This window comes from Rhinolophus ferrumequinum, chromosome 14 (genome assembly GCF_004115265.2).
Source record: "Rhinolophus ferrumequinum isolate MPI-CBG mRhiFer1 chromosome 14, mRhiFer1_v1.p, whole genome shotgun sequence".
Classification (NCBI taxonomy): domain Eukaryota; kingdom Metazoa; phylum Chordata; class Mammalia; order Chiroptera; family Rhinolophidae; genus Rhinolophus; species Rhinolophus ferrumequinum.
Window position 1 is genome coordinate 49080058 of NC_046297.1, and position 22942 is coordinate 49102999.

General features: G+C 32.1%; 1 protein-coding gene across 3 annotated transcripts in view; it reads left to right on the forward strand.

The window, feature by feature from the left end:
* EMC2 (ER membrane protein complex subunit 2) overlaps positions 1–22942 on the forward strand; it is a 72475-nt gene that overhangs the window by 27136 nt on the left and 22397 nt on the right. Inside the window, exons 6-11 of one of the 3 annotated variants that reach the window (XM_033126569.1) lie at positions 2688–2773; positions 2923–2982; positions 8452–8533; positions 9441–9551; positions 10593–10697; positions 19566–19971. In XM_033126569.1, the coding sequence (XP_032982460.1) occupies positions 2688–2773; positions 2923–2982; positions 8452–8533; positions 9441–9551; positions 10593–10697; positions 19566–19652 (531 nt within the window). In that variant the 3' untranslated portion in view covers positions 19653–19971. Of the gene's footprint in view, positions 1–2687; positions 2774–2922; positions 2983–8451; positions 8534–9440; positions 9552–10592; positions 10698–19565; positions 19972–22942 lie in introns of those variants that run through there. The other 2 variants (XM_033126570.1, XM_033126571.1) reach the window with 2 other exon arrangements.

A 22942-nucleotide genomic window follows, 5' to 3' on the forward strand; every position in this document is an offset into this window, starting at 1 on the left:
GTCATATAGTTTCATTAGGAAGAATGGCTTTGCGTAGTTGAATAGTTAACCACTTAAAAGTTTGTTTTAAACTTTACAATATTGGGAGATAAGATACTGTATCTTAGATTTTATGTGATTAAGAGATTTGGGGGCATGTTTCCTAAATCGATTAATAAAGCTTTATATTTAAAATCTTTTCTTATACCTCATTGGTGTGTTTGTTAGGTGTAAAACTCTTAGTTAACAAATTATTTAATTTGTAATATTTTAGATTCTTCTAAGAAGTTTCATAGAAGGATCTAGGGTAGGAATCAGAACTTTCAGGTCCTACTTCTAATTCTTGATGCATTTAAGTTGTTTAAACCTCCATTTTCCATCGTTTATAAAAGAATTGTTTTTTAAAAAGATTTTTAAAAATCTTTGAAATACTAGAACAGTGCTTTACAGACTGTATTCTGTACAATGCTGCTGACCTAAAAATATTGGTGTGTGTTCAACAGTAGAGGTATGGTTCTGTTCAATCACTGAGAAAATGAGTTAAACAAAGTTAAAGGAGTATTTTTAGTGCAACCTTCTTCATGAAACTCATTGTGCCTAAGTGTCCTCACCGTGTTCATACCACACATCTTACTATGACCACAGAGATATTAGTTGCTTTCATGGTTATATTCTGACTTCTTGTCTAATTTTAATACAATATTTTCAAGTTTCACTGTTATCTATACAGTATCTAACCTCAGCTGGTGCAAATCCTATAAAGATTGGCACATCAGTATCAAACTAAGCAAGCCTGTGCCAGTTCTTTAAAGATCTCAAGGTAGAGCTTTTGGCAAGGCGTAACACAAACCAAAGGGTAAGCACAAACCAAAGGTAAAAAGAAAAGGTAAAATTAATTTAATTTATATTCAACATGTTTGTTGCTTTACATTGACACTTGGAGATTGATGGCGTTACCGACGTGGGGACAGACAGGGATGTTAGATATTTTGCTCTTGGTTAGAAAGCTAGTAAGTGAAAAAACCTGGACTCTGCTCTACCATACTGCCTGTGGAAGAAATAGTGTCATGAAAAATGAAAGGAATAAACAAGTAAATGTTTCAAATTTTGTTGGATTGGTGAAATTAGATATATGTACAAAAGAAGTTAGTTTCTTAATTATATATTAACTTACCTTCACCTGTTTTCAGAAGGACTTGGGATAAGGCTTTCATTTGAAGTCTTAATATTTTTCTTAAAGGCTTTAGGATTGAGTTACTTTTAGAACTTTATTTTTCTTATGAATTCTTGAGACTTTCTAAGCTTTCATTTATTATAGTGCTTTTATCATTTTTACATAGTGAAATTATTCCAAGTATATTTGAGTACCTATTGTGTAGCAGGCATCATGTTAGGCCTTAGATATGAGCCACATATTCAAGGATATACATTTTTAACACATAGGTCACTTTCTTTTGTTACCAAGATACTGTTATCACTGTTATTATAAATATTGCTCTTGGTCTTACTGAGAGTCTCTTAATTCTCTCTGGTTTTTTGACTTTCAGTTCTTCAGAGCAAAAGCCCCCAACTTTCTCACTCCATCCAAGTAGCTCCATTAGTCTAAAGAGAACCCATTCATTTTATTTTCCTTGTCTGCATTTTGTAGTGTGTATTATGTAATAAAGCAATAGCAATCGTGTTCATAATTAATAAGCTTAACCCAGCCCTTGTGTGTTTTATTGTTTAGCCTCTGCATTGAATTCAACTGATGGATGGGATATAAATTCAGTAATTCATACAGTGGCCTCCAGTCCTTGACTGTCCACTCCAGCCTCGAATGTAGTCTTGATTACACACAAAGTTGCTATCTGCTGTGTCTTTGCTCCAGTGTTCCTCCTCTTATGCAGTGCCCTCCACACAGATTCCTTTTTTGCATTTTTAATGTCTATTTGCCCCTTCTGTTTCAGTGCAGGTATCACATCTGGGACCCTATTTGCTTCCTGCCCTTCCACCTCTTCCCACTCTACCACAAACCCTCGATATCTCTGTCATTGTTTTTTTTTATTTGATGTGTTTTTCTCCTTATATGTTCACTGTCTAGCACAGTACCTGTCAAACATTAGATGTGCAGTACATATTTGATGAATACATAAATAAATGGCATTGATTTTTATATTTATCACTTAAACTTTAAAATGCAAGTTTTAAATGTTTTGTTATAAAATATGTCTTTCGGTACTTATATTATTCATTTGAAAGACTCACAGGTAGATTTTTCTCTTAAAACTGAAAAAAGTTATCAGAAGCCATGTTTGTATAATGACTTTCAAGTGGCCATGGTGAAATTTTTTTTTTTCCCCTAATCTCCACTGTTCCTCTATCTCTTAAGATACAGATCTTATGAATGAGACAGAGTAAAGGACTTTAGTCTGGATAAAGATTAGGATTCCCTGCTGTCTTGTAATTATCAGAATCTGGATGGTTATTTATTTGAATGAAATGATGCGTACATTGTATGCACCAAAAGTAAAGCATATGTGATTGTTAGAGGAATGTTTGAATTCCTCGGTGGGACGTCATGGGGTATGTTTATAAACTCCCACTAAGCAGTAGTTCTACAATGGAATTTCACTGGCATTGAGATAATAATTTGCAGTCAAATTACCTTCTTTACAAAAACCCAGGGAATCATGAGGGCCTAATCCTTTATTAATGTCAACCCATAGGCTGCAAGAAAGCGTAAGATTGCCATTCGAAAAGCCCAGGGAAAAAATGTGGAGGCCATTCGGGAACTGAATGAGTATCTGGAACAGTGAGTGTCCAACAAGAGGATTGTGTTTTGTTATTCTGATAAATCTTTTTTAATTAAAATGGAATTTGCATTTGATTTTCCTTTTTGCCTACATGCTATTTATTTACAGATATCTATACACTTACTTTTTATCCCTTTCCTCTTACCAGATTTGTTGGAGACCAAGAAGCCTGGCATGAACTTGCAGAACTTTATATCAATGAACATGAGTAAGTTGTTAAACACACGTAAAATTTTGTTAGGAGTACAATTTTCATCACTATGTAAGTTCAGAATGCCTAGTGGTTTATGAAGATTTGGTGACACAAATGAATCATGTCATTTTAAATGAACAAAATAAGTAAACAGTTTAATGAAAAACAACATCAACAATTTGTTGGTTATATGAATTGCTTTTAATTAGGTCATTTGTGTTTTGCTAAATTATTTTTGTTTGGGAAATAAGTTTTTCTTTTAAATACATTTGGCATTCGTTGGAATTAGAAAGGCCTGCATTTGCTGAGCTAAGGTTATTTTTAGTGAATCAAAATTGTGAATTTTTAGAGTTTAAATTGTTCTTATATACAAAGAGTATTATACTCCCTGCTGTTTAAAAATTCTGTTGCCCGGGTAAAAAACCAAGAATAATCAAGAATGTTGAATGCTGTAGGAACTCCCTTATTGGATATTTAATGTTTTTGTTAGCTTTTTTCTTGCTGCAGTGACAAGAGGAAATCCCAGTGTGAGAGGATTAGCCTGGTCTTAGTGCAAGTTTTCTAATATCACAGCATTAATGCTAACCTCCATCTACAGGCAGAGTTTTGGTTTTTTCTTCTGTTTTTACCTTGGTTCTTCTAAATCTGAAGTATATCCCAGTGTTTCTTTCCTTTTTTTTTTTTTTTTTTTGAGAGAATAGAATCAGATTCTCGTACGCATATTCTCACTATGCATGAATAGTTAACCTCATTCCCATACTACAAATAGCTGACATAGGAAATAGAATAGCGTGAAGACACTTGTGTCTTTTCTTTGCCCAGGGCTATATATGTAATGTGAATAGAGAATTAAGGTAGTTATGTACATAATTCTAATATAAATTGGAGTCAAAATTAAAATTGTAGCTATCATTTAATGAATGTGTGCTATATTCTGGGAAGTGTTCTCCAATTCTCTGCTATACTCTGGCTATCAGATTCTCTTTGTTTTTCCTTACAAAATTATTTCCCGAATCATGTTCAGTATAGACGTATGTATGCTTGTATGTTCACATATGTACACATACTCAGGATTCTCTTATGTGAGAATGGTAGTACTTTTGGTTAAAATGGAAATATTTTTCATAGTTTTTAAGTCAATATTTATAAGGTATACAGTAAACAATTTAAATAACATGAAGCTGAATTTTCAGGATGCAGTAAAAAAATTAACATTAGTTTTATTTTGTTCCTAAAACTGATGACAGTTGTTTAAAATGATTTTGTACATTTTGAAGTTCTTGTGATTAAAAGCATTTAAAAACATTTCAAATCATCACGGAAATTTTTTTATTTAAAGAGATAGTTAATGCAGGAAATTTGGAAAATCTAATAAAAAACAAAGAGGAAGGCAAAAATCCCATCATTCTGTCATCATTCTAATTAGTTTGTACTTGATTTTTTTTTAATACCTCTTGAAACAAACAGAAATCTACAATAGAATTATCTTTTGTAGCCTAATGCTTTTCACTTAGTTATATTTTGTCAAAAATTTCTTATCACAATAAACATTTCGCAGTGTGATTTCAGTGACTTTATATTATTCCATCTTGTTAATGTTTCCTAGTATTAAATAATTTCCTAGAATATAAAAGGTTTTTTTTTTTATCTTCACTATAATACTGTACTGATTATCTTTATTTTAATTGTTTCCTTGGGCTAAATTCCTAGAATTAAAATTACTTGATTAAATGATACCACATTTTCAGTGGTTTTGATAAATTGTTCCTAAATTGTTCACTAGAAAGGGAATATCAATTATCTCTCACGCCAGCAATTATTAGAATGTCCCTTTAACAACACTGGGTACTATCATTCATTTTAATCTTTGCAAATTTTGATAGGTGTAAATTGGTTACACCTTTTAAAAATTTTTTTCAAGAGATTTTTATATCAAAGAATAGGCATCTTTGTCCTTTCAGAAATATGTCCTTGTTTGTTATATGTCTTTTTCATATTGATTTGTTTTAACTAAAGAAACTTTATATTTTTAGATGGTCAGATATATCAATTTTTATTGCTTTTATGTTTTCTGTCCTCAGAGAGTTATATAAATATATTGTCTCTGTTTTTTTCTATTTCTTTCACAATTTTACTTTTTTTGCATGTGTTTCTAATATTTCTATATTTAGTTCTCAAATAGGTTATACTTTATTTTAACCTATCGTTAAATTTATTACTTGCTTCACCTTACAATGGCCACATTCACTTTTGCTTTGTTTTGAATCTCTAAAGAGTTTGTTGAGGTAGAGTGAAATGTATTCTTAAGAGAAATGAACTGAAAAATCCCTAAGAAATTAAGAAAAACGAAGAAAAGCACCTGAAAAATTTATTTTCAGAGGAAATAATTGTGTTCATCCTTCCCCTTTATCTTGTATCAAAAAACTCTTTTTGGTCCTAAAGTTAGTCATTCACAAAATGACCAATATTTTCCAATTGAACACTTAGAAGGAATGTTTAGAATTAGGGTGAGTAGAAATAAATATCTTCAGTTTTTTAAAACTATGTGAACATCAGAATCTATTCATTTAATTCATTTGACTTGTTTGGGAAAGTCATTGGAGTAGGTAGAATTTTTTTGTGTGGAAGTGGTAAGTTATTGGAGAATGTCAGTTTAGCACAGTTTTGTGGACATAGTGGCAAAAATGTAGCAATTTAGGGTTTAGTAGATATATTTGACATTTCTTCATATGAATAGTTATAAGCTATTTTAAATATAATGGGTCGCAGGCAGCATTGTTAGTCTAGAGCTAACATTTTTTTTACTCCAAATTTCCACAGTAGAATGTTCATACAAGTCTATTTAGTGTTTTTATGTAGAGAAAATGGGGATACAGCATTCTGCCATGTCCTTATGTCTTTAAGTTACCTTTCATTCTAATATATAAATTATAGTGTGTATTTAGTTATGCAGCTGGTATATGTTGCATCAGTTGACCATATTGAGATATGTTACTTGTTTTAAAGATAAAAAATTAGTTATAATTTATACATTAGCACTAATATGTATTATAAACAAAAATATGTATTTTAAATAAAGATATTTAAATTTTTTTAACTTGATTTGTAGTTAAAACTAGATGTTATAACAGCAAGGAGCACTAGTAGTATAAATTAGTTATGATTGTGATTTTGGTTCCTTTTTGTAGGTCCAGCCTTACTGTAAAATTCTATAACAAATGTAATTATTAAAATCCTATGAGGAAAAACCATAATATTGATAAAGCAATCGAGGGACAAAAACTGTAACCTGTACATATGCTTTTGTGAGGAACAGAACTTTTTCAAAAATTGTAATTATTCTAACATAATAATAGTGGTTGTTCTATTTTAAATAACTTGAAATTATTTTTATTTCTCTAATTTTAGTCTCATTGAATCATTGTATTATGTTGGTGCAGAAGTAATTGCGGTTTAAAAGGTTAAAAATGATTGCAAAAACCGCAATTACTTTTGCACCAACCTAATATATAACGAATTAACTTTTTTTATGCCTCTGGAATGGTGCTGGTCATGTACCCTCCTTGGGAGAACTGAGAAAAGAACCACTCAAATCACTTTCCGTACGGCTTAATACTCTTGGGCGATCCCAGCTGAGAAAAACTGGACTAGACCATCTCTTGCTCCTTCCAGCTCTAAGTTTATTTGATTCTGTACTCAATCCACAAAATTAGTTTGATTTTATACTTTGTAAAATTGGAGGAAGGGATCCCCTTCTTGTATGTGATGCTGTATCATTTTTGCAAAAAAAATCTTGGTATTCATTTTTCAGTACTAACTCTTACCCACCCATTTTATTTTTACGTTGTGTAAGAACTAGAGTCACAGTTGTGCTTAACCTATTTAAATTTCTAAGAATATTTATTCTTAGCATTAGTAAGAACTTTGGGCATCGTTCTAGTAAAAGGAACACATTTAGAAGGAAACTGCCTTTTTGATGGTAAGGTGTTTAAAATAGAGACCACTTTTTCCCTTGTAGAATGACAAATAAATATCAAATAGATAAGTAAATATAATACTTCTGTTTGAGACATTTAGTCATTTGTTCATTTATTATATATCTATCATATGTCAAGAACCAGTGCTAGCTTTTGGATCTAAAAATGAAAAGGGCTAAATAAATAGCTTCATGATCTTTGATGAGAGTCTGTATATAAGATCCTTCATAAACCTAAAATACTGTGAGTTTTGGGTAATGTGCAGGGTGTTTTTGGTTCCTTGGGCCTTTTGCGTTGATTGCTGTACCTGTTTTTATGTTACCATTGACATCTTCATCACTACCGTCACCGCCACAGTTTTCATTGTGGTTGTAGCGCTTACGGGCATAGTGGTTAAGAATGTCGATTGACTGGGGTGGCACAGCCTGGGTTTCAGTTTAATCTCTGTGCCTCAGTGTTCTCAACTATAGAATGGCGATAATAATTTCCTACTTCCTAGGGTTTGGGTAGGATTAAATGAGCTAATACATGTAACACCTAGAGAAATAATACATAAGCATGTAATAAAAGTTAGCTCTTAGTAGTCACATGTGTGAAACATGTATATTTTGAAAAGTAAGTATATTAGACATTAGTGTAAAGATAGGTACCTTTGTATATTGGTGACCAATGCCAAAAATAACTGTAGATAGCCTTTTTCTGCTGGGTACTCTCATCACCCCCTTCCTGGGAATAAATCTTAGAACACCTGTGTTCTTTAGGATTACCTGTAAATAGTGAGGATAGTCACATGGCTTTAGACATATAAAATACATTAAAGGGAATTATAGTCACATGGTGTAAAACCATTTTTCCAGAACCCTTTGCAGCAATTCTCTCCTTAGATTTTGAACCATATTTTTGTTTCTCTACCACATGATTAAATAGTAGTAGAGTACATATCAAAGCCATTAGCGTGATCTATTTCTCATGGGTTTGGAAATTTATAACTTCATTATGATTTTGTATTTAACAGTAAACTTAAGTAATGAAAAGTATGTGTAATGGAATATGTTGGTAAATATAAATTTGTGAGGGATTTTTAGTGAACAGAGAGCATTTGATAAAATGTTTAATTTCTCCTTGTTCTTCAGCTATTTGACTATTTTATTAAATGATCTGTGGACTTCTAGAAGTTGTTTTATATGTAACCTGCTCCAAGGTCTTGAAGCCTGTGTTGTTAACGATGTTTGGATGTCATAGTAGTGACCCAGTTTTAAAAATGTGTTACTAACTGTTCATAGGTTGCTTTAGGATTTAAGCTTCTGTTTTGTTTATTTATTTCATTAAAAAAATTAATATTATTTGTATTTAATAATTCAGGGTAAGTACTTTATTAATAAAGCTATTTTAAAGTATTTAGGGAATAAAATGTCTAACCACTAAAATTGTTTTAAAATTATTTTAAGGATAACTAAGATAAAATTTGTGACTTTTAAAATTAATATCTTCTCTTAATATTTTTCAGTTATGCTAAAGCAGCCTTTTGTTTAGAGGAGCTTATGATGACTAATCCACACAACCACTTATATTGTCAACAGTATGCTGAAGTAAGTGTTTTCAGAAACAACAATTGTATGTGATTTTATTTTTGTTGGTGTTGGGTATTATGGAACTAAGATTATGTCCTTAATGTTAGGCAAGTATATAAATATTTAAAACATCTGATGAAAATGGACTGGTGGAAGTAAAAGTTTTAAATTTTTAATGCTGTAATGGAAATACTGACTTATCAGTTAAAAGCACTATTTAAAACAGTGAGATTCTTTGTATTTTTTATTTGTATACTGTTTTCTAATTTTGAATTTTGCCACAATTGTCACCACTTAGTGGCTTCTAAGATATTTCCGATTTTGATTTTGATTTTTTTCTTAGTTTTGTTAAATGTATTGAGGTGACATTGGTTAGTAAAATTACATAGGTTTCAAGTCTATATTTCTATAACACATCACCTATATATTGCATTGTGTGTTCACTACTCAGAATAAATTCTCTTTCCTTCAACCTATATTTGACCCCCTTTACCCTTTTCTACCACCCCTTGGGCCCCTAACCCTCTGGTAACCACTAAACTGTTGTCTGTGTCTATGAGTTTTTGTTTGTCTTTATTATGATTTTTAAATCTGTACTGTAGGAAATTCATATTAAGGTCAATATTTTGGGAAGTAGGAAGTATTTATCTTATTTGATTTACTATTAAGGATAGCGATATAATTGAATGTTGTCGGGTTAAAGGACTTCATTATTAAGGACTGTTAATAGAATAGTTTTGGGGGATAGGTTATGCTTTAAAATTTAGATTAGCTCTAGCAACTTTAAGGTGAATTCTTTAAACATCTTTTTTACATTTGTTTACAGAGTATCTGTTTTAATTACTAGTGTCTATGGTATGATGAAACATGCTATATTTCAAAGTAGTAAAATAAACAGGTTTCATCACTGCACAATTTTTAACAGGTTAAATATACCCAAGGTGGACTTGAAAACCTTGAACTTTCAAGAAAGTATTTTGCACAGGCATTGAAACTGAACAACAGAAATATGAGAGCTTTGTTTGGACTTTACATGGTGAGTTGAGATTCATGTTTAATGTCATTTTACAAAATTTGTCATTTAAAATCCATTAACCAATCCAATCATCTCCCTCTTGAGATTTTGTTTTCTGGGGATTTTTTTGATAAGCATATGAATATTCCTCTAGTTAATTGAGTAATAAGTTATAAGGCAGTTTAATTTTACATGTTAATACATCCTAGCATTGTAAAATATTTTTGTTGTATCAGAAATGAAGTCTTCCCTTATAAAATTAAATAGTAACTGATAACAAACTATATTATCTATTTCTTGTTTTATGCCCAGCATTATTGTATTTCTTACCTTAAGTTATAATTGTATGAGATATTTTTAAACTATGCCAATAAAAGACGTATTAGAAATAAAATCTCTAGTGTCAAATTAAAGGTTTTTTATGGTATAGAAAAACAGTTTGGAAATTGTGTGAAGCATATAATTACATATTTCTATTGTTTATGTATATCAAATTACGAGCTTAGAAAACTCAATTAACAAGGGCTTTGGGATTGGAAGAATTTGTTGTGCTTTTAAATACATATAAAATGAGCCTTTCTTCACAATCAGAATGCCTGGAAAAATAAACTTTTCTTTTTAATAGGCCAGTTCCTTGAAATTTAATTTCCCTAGTCTTTTCATGGACTTTTGGATAAATGTCTTGGTGGGGCTCAGTGAAAAAGAATTGATTGCAGAGATGGAGGCAGGAAGAAACAAATGGCATAATTTTTAGGAAAGAAATGGAATTTTACCTTTAAGAGCTGTGTTAGATAACTAATAAAATAACTTTAGATACAATTTAAGATACCCTTTCTCTTCCCATTACTTTGGATTATTCTGCATTTTAAAATGTGTTTTCATTTTTAAACACTAATCTCTTTGAACTTTATTTTTATTTTAACAATTGTTTTGGTACAAGTTTTAAAAACTCTTTGTTATCATCCCATTGCAACTGTGACCCTTACATGTTTTTGATTATCTTGCTAGAAAAAAAGGCATTTTGTTTTTGATGGTTTTTTTTTTTCTTCGTTTTGTTTTTAGTCCGCAAGTCATATTGCTTCTAATCCAAAAGCAAGTGCAAAAACAAAAAAGGACAACATGAAATATGCTAGTTGGGCAGCTAGTCAAATAAACAGAGCTTATCAGGTTAGTATTGATAACTTCATATTATAAGTCAGTTAATATGTTGTATTTCTTAGTAGTTGTTTTTGTTTCTACAAACTACAAAGCCAATGTCTCATTGGACTTTTATGCCTTTGGTCCTTTATCAAATGTGTTTTAACTGTAGAATTAACTTGTAATTGTAGAATCACTTTTTCCCCCCAAAAGGAATCTGTTACTATTATGATCTCATAATTAGCCTTGCCATCTAGAAGTCTCAGTAGTTTTGCATTTGGCAAATAAAAAATAGTTCTGAAAATGCAGAAAGGGTAAACAAATTGCAGGGTGCATTTCACAAGTACATTGGGTAGGTGAGTGTATTATTAATCAGAGGTATCTCAAGTAATGAGAAAAAAGAGAGAAAAAAGCCTAAAAGTCAAATGACCAGACTATATATATATATATATATATATATATATATAACAAAATTTATGTACTCCGCTTACAAGTCAGATCTTAGCTGATTTTCTGAAGCTCATCTCTAGGAGATTCTTCAGGAAGGGCTCATGGAAAAACATATCTTCTTACATCTTGCATGTTTATAATTTATCTGTCTATAGTCTTTATATTTGAAGGACGATTTGGCTTTTTATACAAACTTTGGCTTACATTACTAAGTCTCTTAAACATATTGTTCCATTGTTTTTTAGGATAAAATATTGCTGTCAAGAACTCTGATGCCCCTGAGTTTTTTCCTTAATAAGTGACTTAGACTTTTTGTCTGGTTGTCCAAAGGAATTTTTTCTTTATCTCTAAAATCCAATAGTTTTACTACAGAATGTTTTCATTATTCTTGGGTCCATTTTCCCAGATACACAAGAGGCACTTTTTAATATGTGGATTCAGTCCTCTTTTAATTTGAGAAATTTGCTTTTAGAATTTTAGTTTTAAATGCTTTTTATTTTTTATTTTTATTAGTTTCAGATGTACAAAACAGTTAGACATTTACACCCCTCACAAAGTGATAACCCCCCCAGTCTGCTATCCCTCTGACATCATATATAGCTGTTACAATTCCATTGACTGTATCCCTATTCTGTACTCCACAAACCATGACTATATATACTATATATACATATATGTATGTATGTGTGTGTGTGTGTGTGTGTGTGTGTGTGTGTGTGTATTTAGTTATAGTTGACATTCAATATTATTCAGCTTCAGCTTCAGGTGAACAGCGCAGTGGTCAGGCATCTACACTGTCCTGACATCAAATCATACTACAAGGCTATAGTAATCAAAACAGCATGGTATTGGCATAAAAACAGAAACATAGATCAATGGAACAGAATAGGGAGCCCAGAAATAAATCCATACCTATATAGTCATTTAATCTATGACAGTGGTTGCTTTTTTTGTTTGCTTGTTTAAGTTTTCTTTTTCAGGTCTCCAATTATAAGCTTACTGGCTCTCCTTTCCCTCCTCTTATTGTATCATTCACTTTCTTTCAAATCCTTTTCTGTCATTTTCTTTTTTTTCCCTCCATAAAATTATCATGGAATTAGTTCATATTCTTTTTCTTGTTCTTCATGTTTCAATGAGATAGTTTTCCTGGCCTATTATGAGGAGGGTTTTAATAGAATAAGGGGACTCAGAGATAGGATATGATAACTTTCCCAGCTTGACTTTTCTGTAGCTTCCTCTTCTTTGTTAAGGAGAACTCAAATATGACTTCTGTGTATATCCACTCTTTCTCAGAACTAGGTCTGATTCAGAAAGATTCAGAAAGATTTTCTGGCTCCAGCCAGAAAATCTTTTTCAGTCTATCCTTAGAACTCTACAGATCTTGAATTTTGAGGTGTTGCTCTCAGCATGAAATGTTACATTTTGTTGTTCATTGTTCTGTTTTGTTTTGTTTTCTGGGATTTACTACCTCTGGGCAGAGTTTCCTCGCTGCCCCCCTCACATTCCTTATCTGAACCGTCCTTCCCGTCTTACCCCAGGGTTTCTGTCCTGGTTCCTTTGGTTTCAATTTCCAATAGTTTTCTTTAAGTATGAGGGTTTTTTTTTGTTTGTTTTTTTTCTTTTTGGTCTTGTTTTGTTCTGTTTTTCCCTTCTGAAAAGAGGGTATTTGCTGCATATTTCAGAGATTTTAAGGCTTTAGACTGTTAAACTTCTTTAATGTTAACATTTGCATGCAATTTTTTGCACTTCAATTTGGAGCCTTCCAGACTGTCCTGGTTTTGCGGGCCATTCGCAAATGCATCAGTTTGGACTTTTTTCCTTCCTGTCCCTTGTAGAGTAGTAGGTTGTCCTCTTTTACTTCCTATTGCTCCTACCACACAGCTGTTGATCTTTTGTAGGTCCTGCTACTGTTGTTGATACAACCATGTTCTAGGGTTTTGGAGAATTGCCCACAATGTAGTCTTTTTGAAGATGACTTCTTTGGTCTTGTTGTCTGTTATTTTGTTTTGATTTTAATGCTGTTTGGTTCTTTTTTTTTTTTGTACTCCTGCTTGGAGAAGGTTGGTGCCACTCAAAAAATTCAGTGCCCCCATGATCACATCATTTAAAGTAACTGTGTATTTTTATTGTGTATAATAGAGAATATCAGTTCTGTTGGCACTTAAGTCAGAATGTTTGTAAATATTAGCTAGGCTGTGCTTCTCCAAATGCAGTTTGAGATAGCTCAGCTTTATAATGGTGTTTCACACAGAGTAGGCTTAGAGAGAGAAGTTTAAAGATAAGACTTGTATAATATAAAATTAATGGAATGTAGACTACATCGTTGTTTTTAAGACATTTTTGAAGAAGCAACTGGCTACTCTGAGAGTGTGTTTTTGACATGGGGTGACTATACTTTTTAAATCAATTTTTATTAAGTTACAACATATGTAATAAAAAGAAACCCGTCATAAATGTACATTTCAGTGAACTGTACAGGTAAATATGTCCTACAGGTAAATGTATCCAGATCAATAAGTAGAAACATTACAACACCCCAAAGCTGTCATGGTACCTCCTCTCAGTTTCTACTCCTTCTATCCTGCTCAAGAGTACTGGTTTATAATCCTGTAGTTTTTGGCTTTTCTTTTGGAACTTTATAGAATTGCATAGTATGTATTCGTTTTTGTCTGGCCAATTTCACTATTATATGTATGAGATTAATCCTTTTTTACATCTGTAGTTCATTCCTTTTCATTGTGCTATATAGTCTGTTGTGTGAACATGTTACATTTTATTTAGTCAGTTGATAAGCATTTGGCTTATTTCCTGTTTTAGGTTGCTGTTATGAATAATACACTGAATGTTGCTCTACAAGTCTTTTGGTGTACATGTACTTATATTTCTGATGGTATACCTTTCAGTGGAAAAACTGGATCATAGGACATACATATATTTAACTTTAGTAGATAAAGCTTGTTTTCCAAATCAGTTGTTTATAGCCCCACTAGCAGTGTTAGAGAGTTCTCATGGTTTCACACCTTCACTAACACTTGGTTCTGTCAGTTTTTATAATTATAGCCATTCTGTTGTGTGTAGTCATGGTTTTATTTTTCATTTCCCTGATGACTAGTGAGGTTCAACAGTTTTTCATGTTAATTTGTCATTTGGCTATCTTCTTTCATGAAGCCTTTTTCATTGGTTTATGACTTTTTGTTTTGTTTTTTAGTTTCCTGAGTATGAACCTTGTGTTCATTAAATGTGTAGCAATTCTCTTCAACTCCTTACTTGCTTTTTCCTCTCAAATGAATTTGATGAATGAAAATTCTGAAGTTAAATACGTTCAGCTTAATCATTCATTTCCTTTATAGTTTGTGTATTTCGTGTTCTGTTTGCTACTCATGGACATAAAGACAATCTTGTGTGTCTTTAGAGTCTTTTTTTCCTTCTGCTTTTTACATTTAGATCCAGAATCCATTTGAAATTGATTTTTTCATATATGATGTGAAAGAGGAGTCAATGTCCTCCCATTTAGCTATCCGGAATGTTTCTGTCCATCTATGGACTCTGTCATGAGTCCCAGTCCATGGAATCTAGTCCTGTGGGGGAGTTAAGAGAAGAACATAGATGCTAGATCCATGTTGTCTGGCTTCCAAGATTGGCTCTGACATTTATTAGCTCTGCGACCTTGGATACATTATATACCATCTCTGGGCCTAGCTTTTCATCTACAAGATGGACATAATAAAAAGTTCTCTGAGGATTAAAGAAGTTAATTCATAATTTTTTACCAAATCAGTAATACACATTACATTGTGCTTACTAATCACATGTTCTAAGTTCACTTTATTATGCCTGCTATGTGCATTGCAATTATAATAGCAGTTATAATAGCAAACATTTATAGAAAATTTATTATAAGCTCGGTACTTTTCTTGTTTTACAAATGAGGAAATTAAAGCATGGAAAAATTAAATAATTTTCCCAAGGTGACATAGCTGTTAATGACAGAGCTGTTTTCAAACCTAGGCAGTCTGACTCCACAGTTGGTTCTCTTAATGGCCTCTATAAGGAGGTGTGAGGTATAAATGTATCTGAAGTTGTAATTATAGTTTCTAACTACCTTCTCAATTATTTTCTCATGTGGACAATTGATATTCAACCCTTACTTGTTTCTCGTTTCATTTCAGACCTAAAGTTCTCAATAATAACTAAATTCAGAGTTTTGTTTTGTTTGGGTTTTTTTCTTTTCTTTTTGTCTTCTTTTTTTCCTTGTCTCTTCAGTAATACAAGACCAGGCTAACATGCCCTTCCTTGCCTAAGACAACTTTATCACAGATGTTGACTCCATGATTTCAGTAATTTAAGCTGTTATTCAAACATCCAAACCCTCCCTATTCTTTAGTAATGTTTGCTTCCCTGCCATTCTCATTTAAAAAAAAAAAGTATCTTATTAGATCCATTCTCTTTTTACAAATTGATTTTATAAAGTCTCAGTGTTCTTTGGAAAGAGTTCTGAGAGCATCACTTGTGCTCTTCATCCTTCAGTTTTGCACTGTAAGTTCTACAGTCCTCAGATGTTGTACACATCTTTACTGAAGATATGATTTGCCTTTTCTTGACTCTATTGGACAGACTAGTACAAGGAATTTTTGTCACTTTCTGTCCTCTCGGATACCACTTCAGGAAGAGAACACATCTCTCAGTTGGTCATGTCAGGTTTCTGTATAGTAACTTCCAATGCTCCTCAATTAGGAATCACCCATCATGCAGAGTTTATTTCTGCCTCTCTCCCGAATAACAGGTTTGAAATAAAATCTCTTGTTGCTTTTGAAGCTTACATATTCTGTGTCTTTTCTACAGAGGTTCTGGGTTCTCTTTCTGTGAATCAGATTCCATAAATATTTGTGTCTTTTGCCCTTTGCTAACTCTAGTTTAAAATAATGGCTTATTTCCTTATGATTCTGTAGGTAGGCTGTTTGGCTTGGGCTCAGTTGAGTAATTCTGCTAGTCTCCCTGAGCTTATTTATATTTCTGTCCTATGCTAGTGGTTGATGGCCTCACTTAAATATCTGAAAGTTGGCTCTCTGTCAGCTGGGCGTGCTGGGCCTTGTGTGTCTCATTTGGCAGGCTAACTTGGACTTAACTCACACGGTGGTCTCAGGGTTCCAAGAGCAGCAAACAGGCAAACTCCAATGTGCAAGGACTTTTGGAGCCTCTGGACGTGTCACATGTTGCTATATATTCCACTGAGTAAAGCAGATCACATGGTTAACCTAGATTCAGGGGATGCAGTTCTTTATCTTTCAATGGGAAGAGAAATATGTGGTAATTTGGCAATTTATTACACTGTTGTATAACTCCATATCCTATCCTGCTTTTATTTATTTTGCCTTTTTCTTTTATCTGCTTTTTTGAGGTATAATTTACATACAATAACGTGCACACATTTTAAGTGTACAGTTGAGCTTTGACAACTGTTACTCCCCTCTCACCACCACCTCATTTGAGATATACAGCATTTCCATCACTCCAGAAAGTTCCCTTCTGCTACTTTGCAGTCATCCCCATCCTACACTGCAGACAAGCACTGATTTGATTTTTATCACTATAAATTAGTTTTGCCTGTACTAGAACTTTATATAAATGAGATCATAGGTTACTCTTTCATGCCTGGCTTCTTTCACTCAGTATAATGTTTCTGAGATTCATCCATCCACTGTTCCATTTTATTTATCCTATTACTTTGTAGACCCATATTATTTTCCACAAATTGTGTAAAGATGAATTTTAGCCAACTTATCCCTACTATTATTACAATGGATAAATCATTGACCTTTGAATTTGATAATCCAGTTTTTAGTATTTTTGTTCATTTTGGTGAGTTTTCTTTAAGATCCAACAGGGAATTATGAAAGAAGAATTTACTTAGGCAAAATCTAACTATGAAAACAAAAACAAAGTTTGTGATTAATGTGGAAAAGCATAACTTTCAGAGATTGACATTTTAGTAATTAGAAAAATCTCTGGGATCTAATTGAGAACTTCATGACTCATGTCTAGGCATATAAACAAGTATAAAGAATATAATAAATATTCCTTATTGTAATGTTTTTCTAGGCATTTATAAATTAGAGAAAATTAGGTTTTAAGAACTGCTTTTCTTTGTTTCTACTTAATAACGAAACAGAATATGGCTGCTACTTGCTCTTCAATTAGGTAATTGGTTTAGCATGTTCAGTAGAAGCAGGCAAGTTTGATTAATGCTCATGAAAAACTTTAATGTGAACCTACGCACAATAATTTTCCAGATAAATGCTTCTTGGTACACTGTTAAATTCATCTGTGCTAGTGATCCATATGTTATTTATGATTGCGGAGGTGATTCTGTTACTATCCTTTTGGGAAATAGAAAATTAAATCATGATTTGAGGGAAAAAATAGGATTCCGGTTTAATCAGTTAAATTGCCATATAATTCTGGAATAGACAAAATAATTGCACGTCAGGCAAAATTCAAAGTGATATATTTATATTTCCAACTTTCTTTTTATTTGTTCTGACACAAATAAGTTAGTTTGGTTTATTCTAAATAGCACTGGTTGTCAGTAGTGTTGATACACAATCTTAGGTGATTTTTTTAATTAGCTAATTTAAAATATCACAAATTCATTATTTACTATTATTTTATTATGTTTAAGTACAAACCAAGAAAAATGCTGCTATGTTTTAAAATACGTATTGTGACTTCAGATCTGCAGAAATTTTTCATTTTTCTTTGTAAATGTTCTATGTGATATCCTATTTTGTACCTCCTCCTCCAGCCCATCAAAGCTTTTTCGTAGAATTAGACCATTAAGTATCTGATTAGGACCATGCCTGTTTACTTTGGATAGGCAGTGGTAAAAGAAAAGGCTTTCTGTTCTTGGTAAGTCCTTGTGAAAGTGAATTTATCAACTGGATAATAGGAGTAATAAGCACACCCCACATTCTTTATTCACCAAAGGAAATTATGAAAAGGAACGGTTTTAAATGTGGTGTTGCTGTTATTATATTTTGTTATTATGACTTGTGTATTTAACTTTTGAATTCCTTAAATTAGTGATGTCTTATGAAAGATAAAATGATCTTGATTGTTAGGAGAAGCTTTTCTCTTTCTCTGGCATTTCCTCTAGAAATCCCCTTCATTTACTCTATCAAATCAAGATTCAACCACAGAAGCTAATGGTTTAGGAAGTAGGGGAATCACAATGTTAAGCTGCGGCCAGAGAGGTCAGAGGCAGGTTACCAATTCCTGAAACCTATTGCTTCTATGATGTTACCTGTGCTTGATCACTTAATCTTTCTCAACAGGTCATAAGAAGTTTGCCAAATTAAGTTAATTACAAAAGAGAAGGAACACATCGTAAATCAAGCACTAAGTACTTAAGACAGCATTGGTATTTGAAGAAAGCTCAGTCACATGAAAATGTATTGACTGCTTAGATGTTAACTTGAAAATACTATATGTTGTTAATGGTAAATGTTAATCAATATTTTAACCAGAGGGAAAACAGGTAATATAGATATAATAAACCTACCCTCATAAGGAACACTTGTCTAGTAAATCTGTAGTATTAAATCAAACTGATAAATGATGGGAATTGTTAGTCTAGTTAGAAAACTCATTTTGAAATCAGCATGGGGTATTCAACAGTGTTTCCCCCACTGATTATGTGCTCTTTATTGAATTTAATATGCCATGAATTTGCTTTTAAATATACAAAGATAGTGTTTAATGTGCTATATTTTGTATTCATTATAAAATCCAATCCCAATTTGGTTTTATAGTAAACCAACTTATAGTAAATTACAACTTAAACTAGAAATGCATATTTTAAAACATGTTTACATCATTGTAATATGTAAGAGAGTTTTATTTGACTCGTCTTTGCTGCAGAAACATGATAATATCTAGTCAACTAATAAATCTGGAAAAGTTTTAAAAATTACGACCAACTTTAAATAATCTTAGAGATAGCTTGCACTTCAAAATGTTTAATAAAAAGCACTTTATATTTTACCTTTGTTTGAAATTGTAAAAATTTGTTTAGAGGCCAGACAAGTAGATATTTTCCCCATTCCTACACAAATATAAGCTAAATTTAATTTATAAATTATGCTTTTTATTTCGTATTTTCTGGTTGAAAAAGGATAATTTTAAAATCAAATCTGTTTTTGTACATTATCATGCTATATAAATATTTGCCCAATTATGCAGTGAAATCTTTACACATTTCAACTGAAGATGAAACCTTAATGAAAATGTCCTTAAAACCCATATTTTGTTTTTATTGAAGAAAAAGAGCATATTTGATTTCATGCTGGTGATAAAATAGATAATATTAACTGTCATTAGCAATGTGAAGGTAAGATTGTGATTTTGAACCTGCCATTGAAATTGAGCCTAATTGCATTTTTTAAAAATTAGTTTGCAGGTCGAAGTAAGAAGGAAACCAAATACTCTCTTAAGGCAGTTGAAGACATGTTGGAAACACTGCAGATTACCCAGTCTTAAGGTTTCAAAAACTCTTTCACATTACATTTCACAACTGCACAATTGAACTGATTAGCCTGTGACTTATTTACTAAATGCCCAGTGCTATTTACATACTAATTTTCTGTTAAGGCAGTTGTAAAGAATGTGTTTATATAAACCTGAAAATACTTTTTACTGCTAAGCAGGAAGATGAAGAAAGTCCATGGGAGAAAGATTTAAGAGTCTTATCGATTATACATCATTCTCTTCATATCACATATATATAACTGCTTTTAAACCATAATCTGATGTAGAAATAACCTTGTTAAATAAACCTTGATGATTTATTAAACTTGCATATGGAGATTATAAATTATTTTTGTTATACTTAGTAGTGAATATATTGTTTTAGAACAGGATTACTAGTTAACTCCTGTTTATTTGTGATAGGAAATACATAGCATACATAGCTGACAGAAGCAAAATGCTGGCAAATTATTTTGACTGTTAGGTAGGATTTTGCTCTATATTTCAGTAGGCTATTGTTTTATGTACTATAATGGTATTCTGATAAATCATGCTAAAATGTCATTCTCCAAAATTCTGCAATATCTCTTTGTAAAATGTTAGTTTTGTCATAGGACATAATTGAGATTTTTACCTATAAAATGCTTTAAGGTTCACATATGCTATAATAATCAAATTTAACCTTTATGAAAGTTATATTTATCGAACTTTTAACTGTAAATTACTTAAAGGGATATTTAGCGATCATGGAGAATAGGAATTAAAGGGATTTCAGTTGCTGAGTTCTTTTTACTTTAGGGAAAAATAAAAAAATCTGAAGTATTTTAAGAAGAAAAATGTTTACAGTTTTCATATCTAATTACCTCCTTAGATATAATTAGAATTTCTTCTTCCTTTTTTTCTTTTCATACTAAATGACCATTATACTACCTTCAACAGTATTTTGCATGTTTTGGTAGAATAGAAAGAACTTTGAGAGTTAAACATTTTATTCAGACATAAATAAGTTTTAAAAATAAGCAATTATTCAGATCAAATATTTATTGTTAGTATTTGTAATTTATGCATATAAATTACATACATCTAGATTGTATGCATAATCTTATTTATTTATTTATTTATACATTCCAACATTATAGAGAAACTCCTGCACACTTGTTATTGCTGGATTTAGACAAATGGGGGTCATAGAGGAATTTTCAACATGAAAATCTTTAGGAAGGAAACTTGTTAATATCAGCTTTTTAACCTTTTGAAGTAAATTATTCTCCCTATGTAGTCTAATTCTTTCATGTTGCAGTCCTGTTCATTTTATTCTGCCATAAGTAATGAGCAGATGGGAAATAACTCTTCCTATATAAAGACAATTCTTCTCATCTAATCCTTGTTATCACAAGAGGTACTCATTTTGCCCATGAACTGCATTTTCAACATAAGCAGCCATTTCAAATGTGTTCGCTACAAAGGAAGTAGTGCCCACATACTATTCCACTACCTTTCTTCTCTTTAATCTCCCATCAGTCACTAAAGTAGTGTTTTCTTTAGCAATTATATTTGTGTAATAAATAACTTAGTGCTTCTTACAACTGTCAGCCTTAGTTTCACTTTATTTTTTCTAGCTTTAATAATCTCCTTGTCAAGAATTTTTTAACTTATTAAGTACGTTGTTAAGTTGAAGTCTATAAATTATTACATATTAAATGTACTAATAATCCCACAGTGGCAGACAGTTAGTTACCTGCCCAACTATTACCTCCACTTCTTCCATGAAACACTATCCTATGTTGTTCAGATAGGAGCAGAGATTCCTGTTCCTTCAGGAGATTAGGACCTTACCCCAATCCCAGGTGCTGCATCATGATTGATGTAAAACAGAAATGGTTTCATTCCTATGGTCTGTGATATGCCAGGCAGAACTTTTTTCAGTGAAGGACGTATTCTGTATTTGTGCTGCCTACTATAGTAGCCATTAGCTGTATGTAGCTATTGAGCTCTTGAAATATGGCCAATGCAAGTGAGAAATTTAAATTTAATTTCATTTGAATTACAAGTAAGTAGCTGAATGTGACTCCTGGCCACCATATTGGACAGTGTAAATATCTAGTTAGGGTTAATGAAATGAACAGAAGAATATTGGGGAGGGCTTTTCTTTCTAATTAAAAAGGTGAAGCTTTGTGAGGTGAAGCTTTTTGCTTCTTCTCCTACTGGCTGTGAATGCCAACAACATGCCTAGAGGTACAGCAGCTACCTAACAACCATGAACCAGCAAACCTGAGAATGAAGATACATTTCAAAGGGTTTCCTTAGAAAGATTAGGGGGGAGTCTGGGTCCCCGTTAGCAATGTTGAACACCGGAACTGATATGAGCAGTTGCCAGCTTCTGCACTTACTACCTGAGAAAAATAAACTCTTGATTGATTTCTGTATTTTAGTCATATATGTTTCTGACTAATATAGCCACCTTTCAACTTTTTTTTAACTATGCAAAACTTATTTTAGACATGCTCGGAATGCTGTTGCAGAATATAATCACTTAAAGTTAAGTAGATAATTACATGTAACAAAAGAAGTAATATCTTGTTGCAACTTAACACCCAGTATTTAAGCCAACAGAAGTGAGAAAAAGGCACATTAACGTAGCTTTAACCATAAGGATAATATTGACTCTGGAGCAGAAGGGGATGTAGGAAAAAAAGAGAGAGAAGACCAATGTTTTAGTATGCTGGAAGCATACAATTTTTATTGACAAATGTTTCAAAGAACCTTTTTTTTTCCCTAATGCAACAATCCACTTATTCTCAAAGTAATTCCATTTCACTTCATTTCATAGAACTATAGGACTTTAGAAGGGACTAGAGATGATTTAGTTGTACTTCATTTTAAGATGAGGAATCAAGATTCAGAGAAATTAAGCTTCTCTGTGACAAAGCAAGGAGTAGGAGCAGGATGTCAGGGATTCCTAAATTAGTGCTGTTTGTAGTATACTCTGAGGCATATATCTATTCTGTGATAAATTATTCCCATTTTACAGTAATAAAGATATACTCAACGGACATTGCTTGTTAGCAGAACAGATTAGAATTCAGATTTTATGACTTCGTTGAATTTAAATTAAATTACCCATTTAAAATGTTACTTCATTCATAGTCAATGTGAGAACTATTTCAGACTCCTTAGAACTATTGCAGACCTCTTTCACTTTGAACCTCTGATGTAGCCTATCTTCCTGTTTACTCTTGGTTAGTACCCTCTTGTTATAGGCTGAATTGTGTCCACTCCACCCCCCAATTCATGTTGAAGTC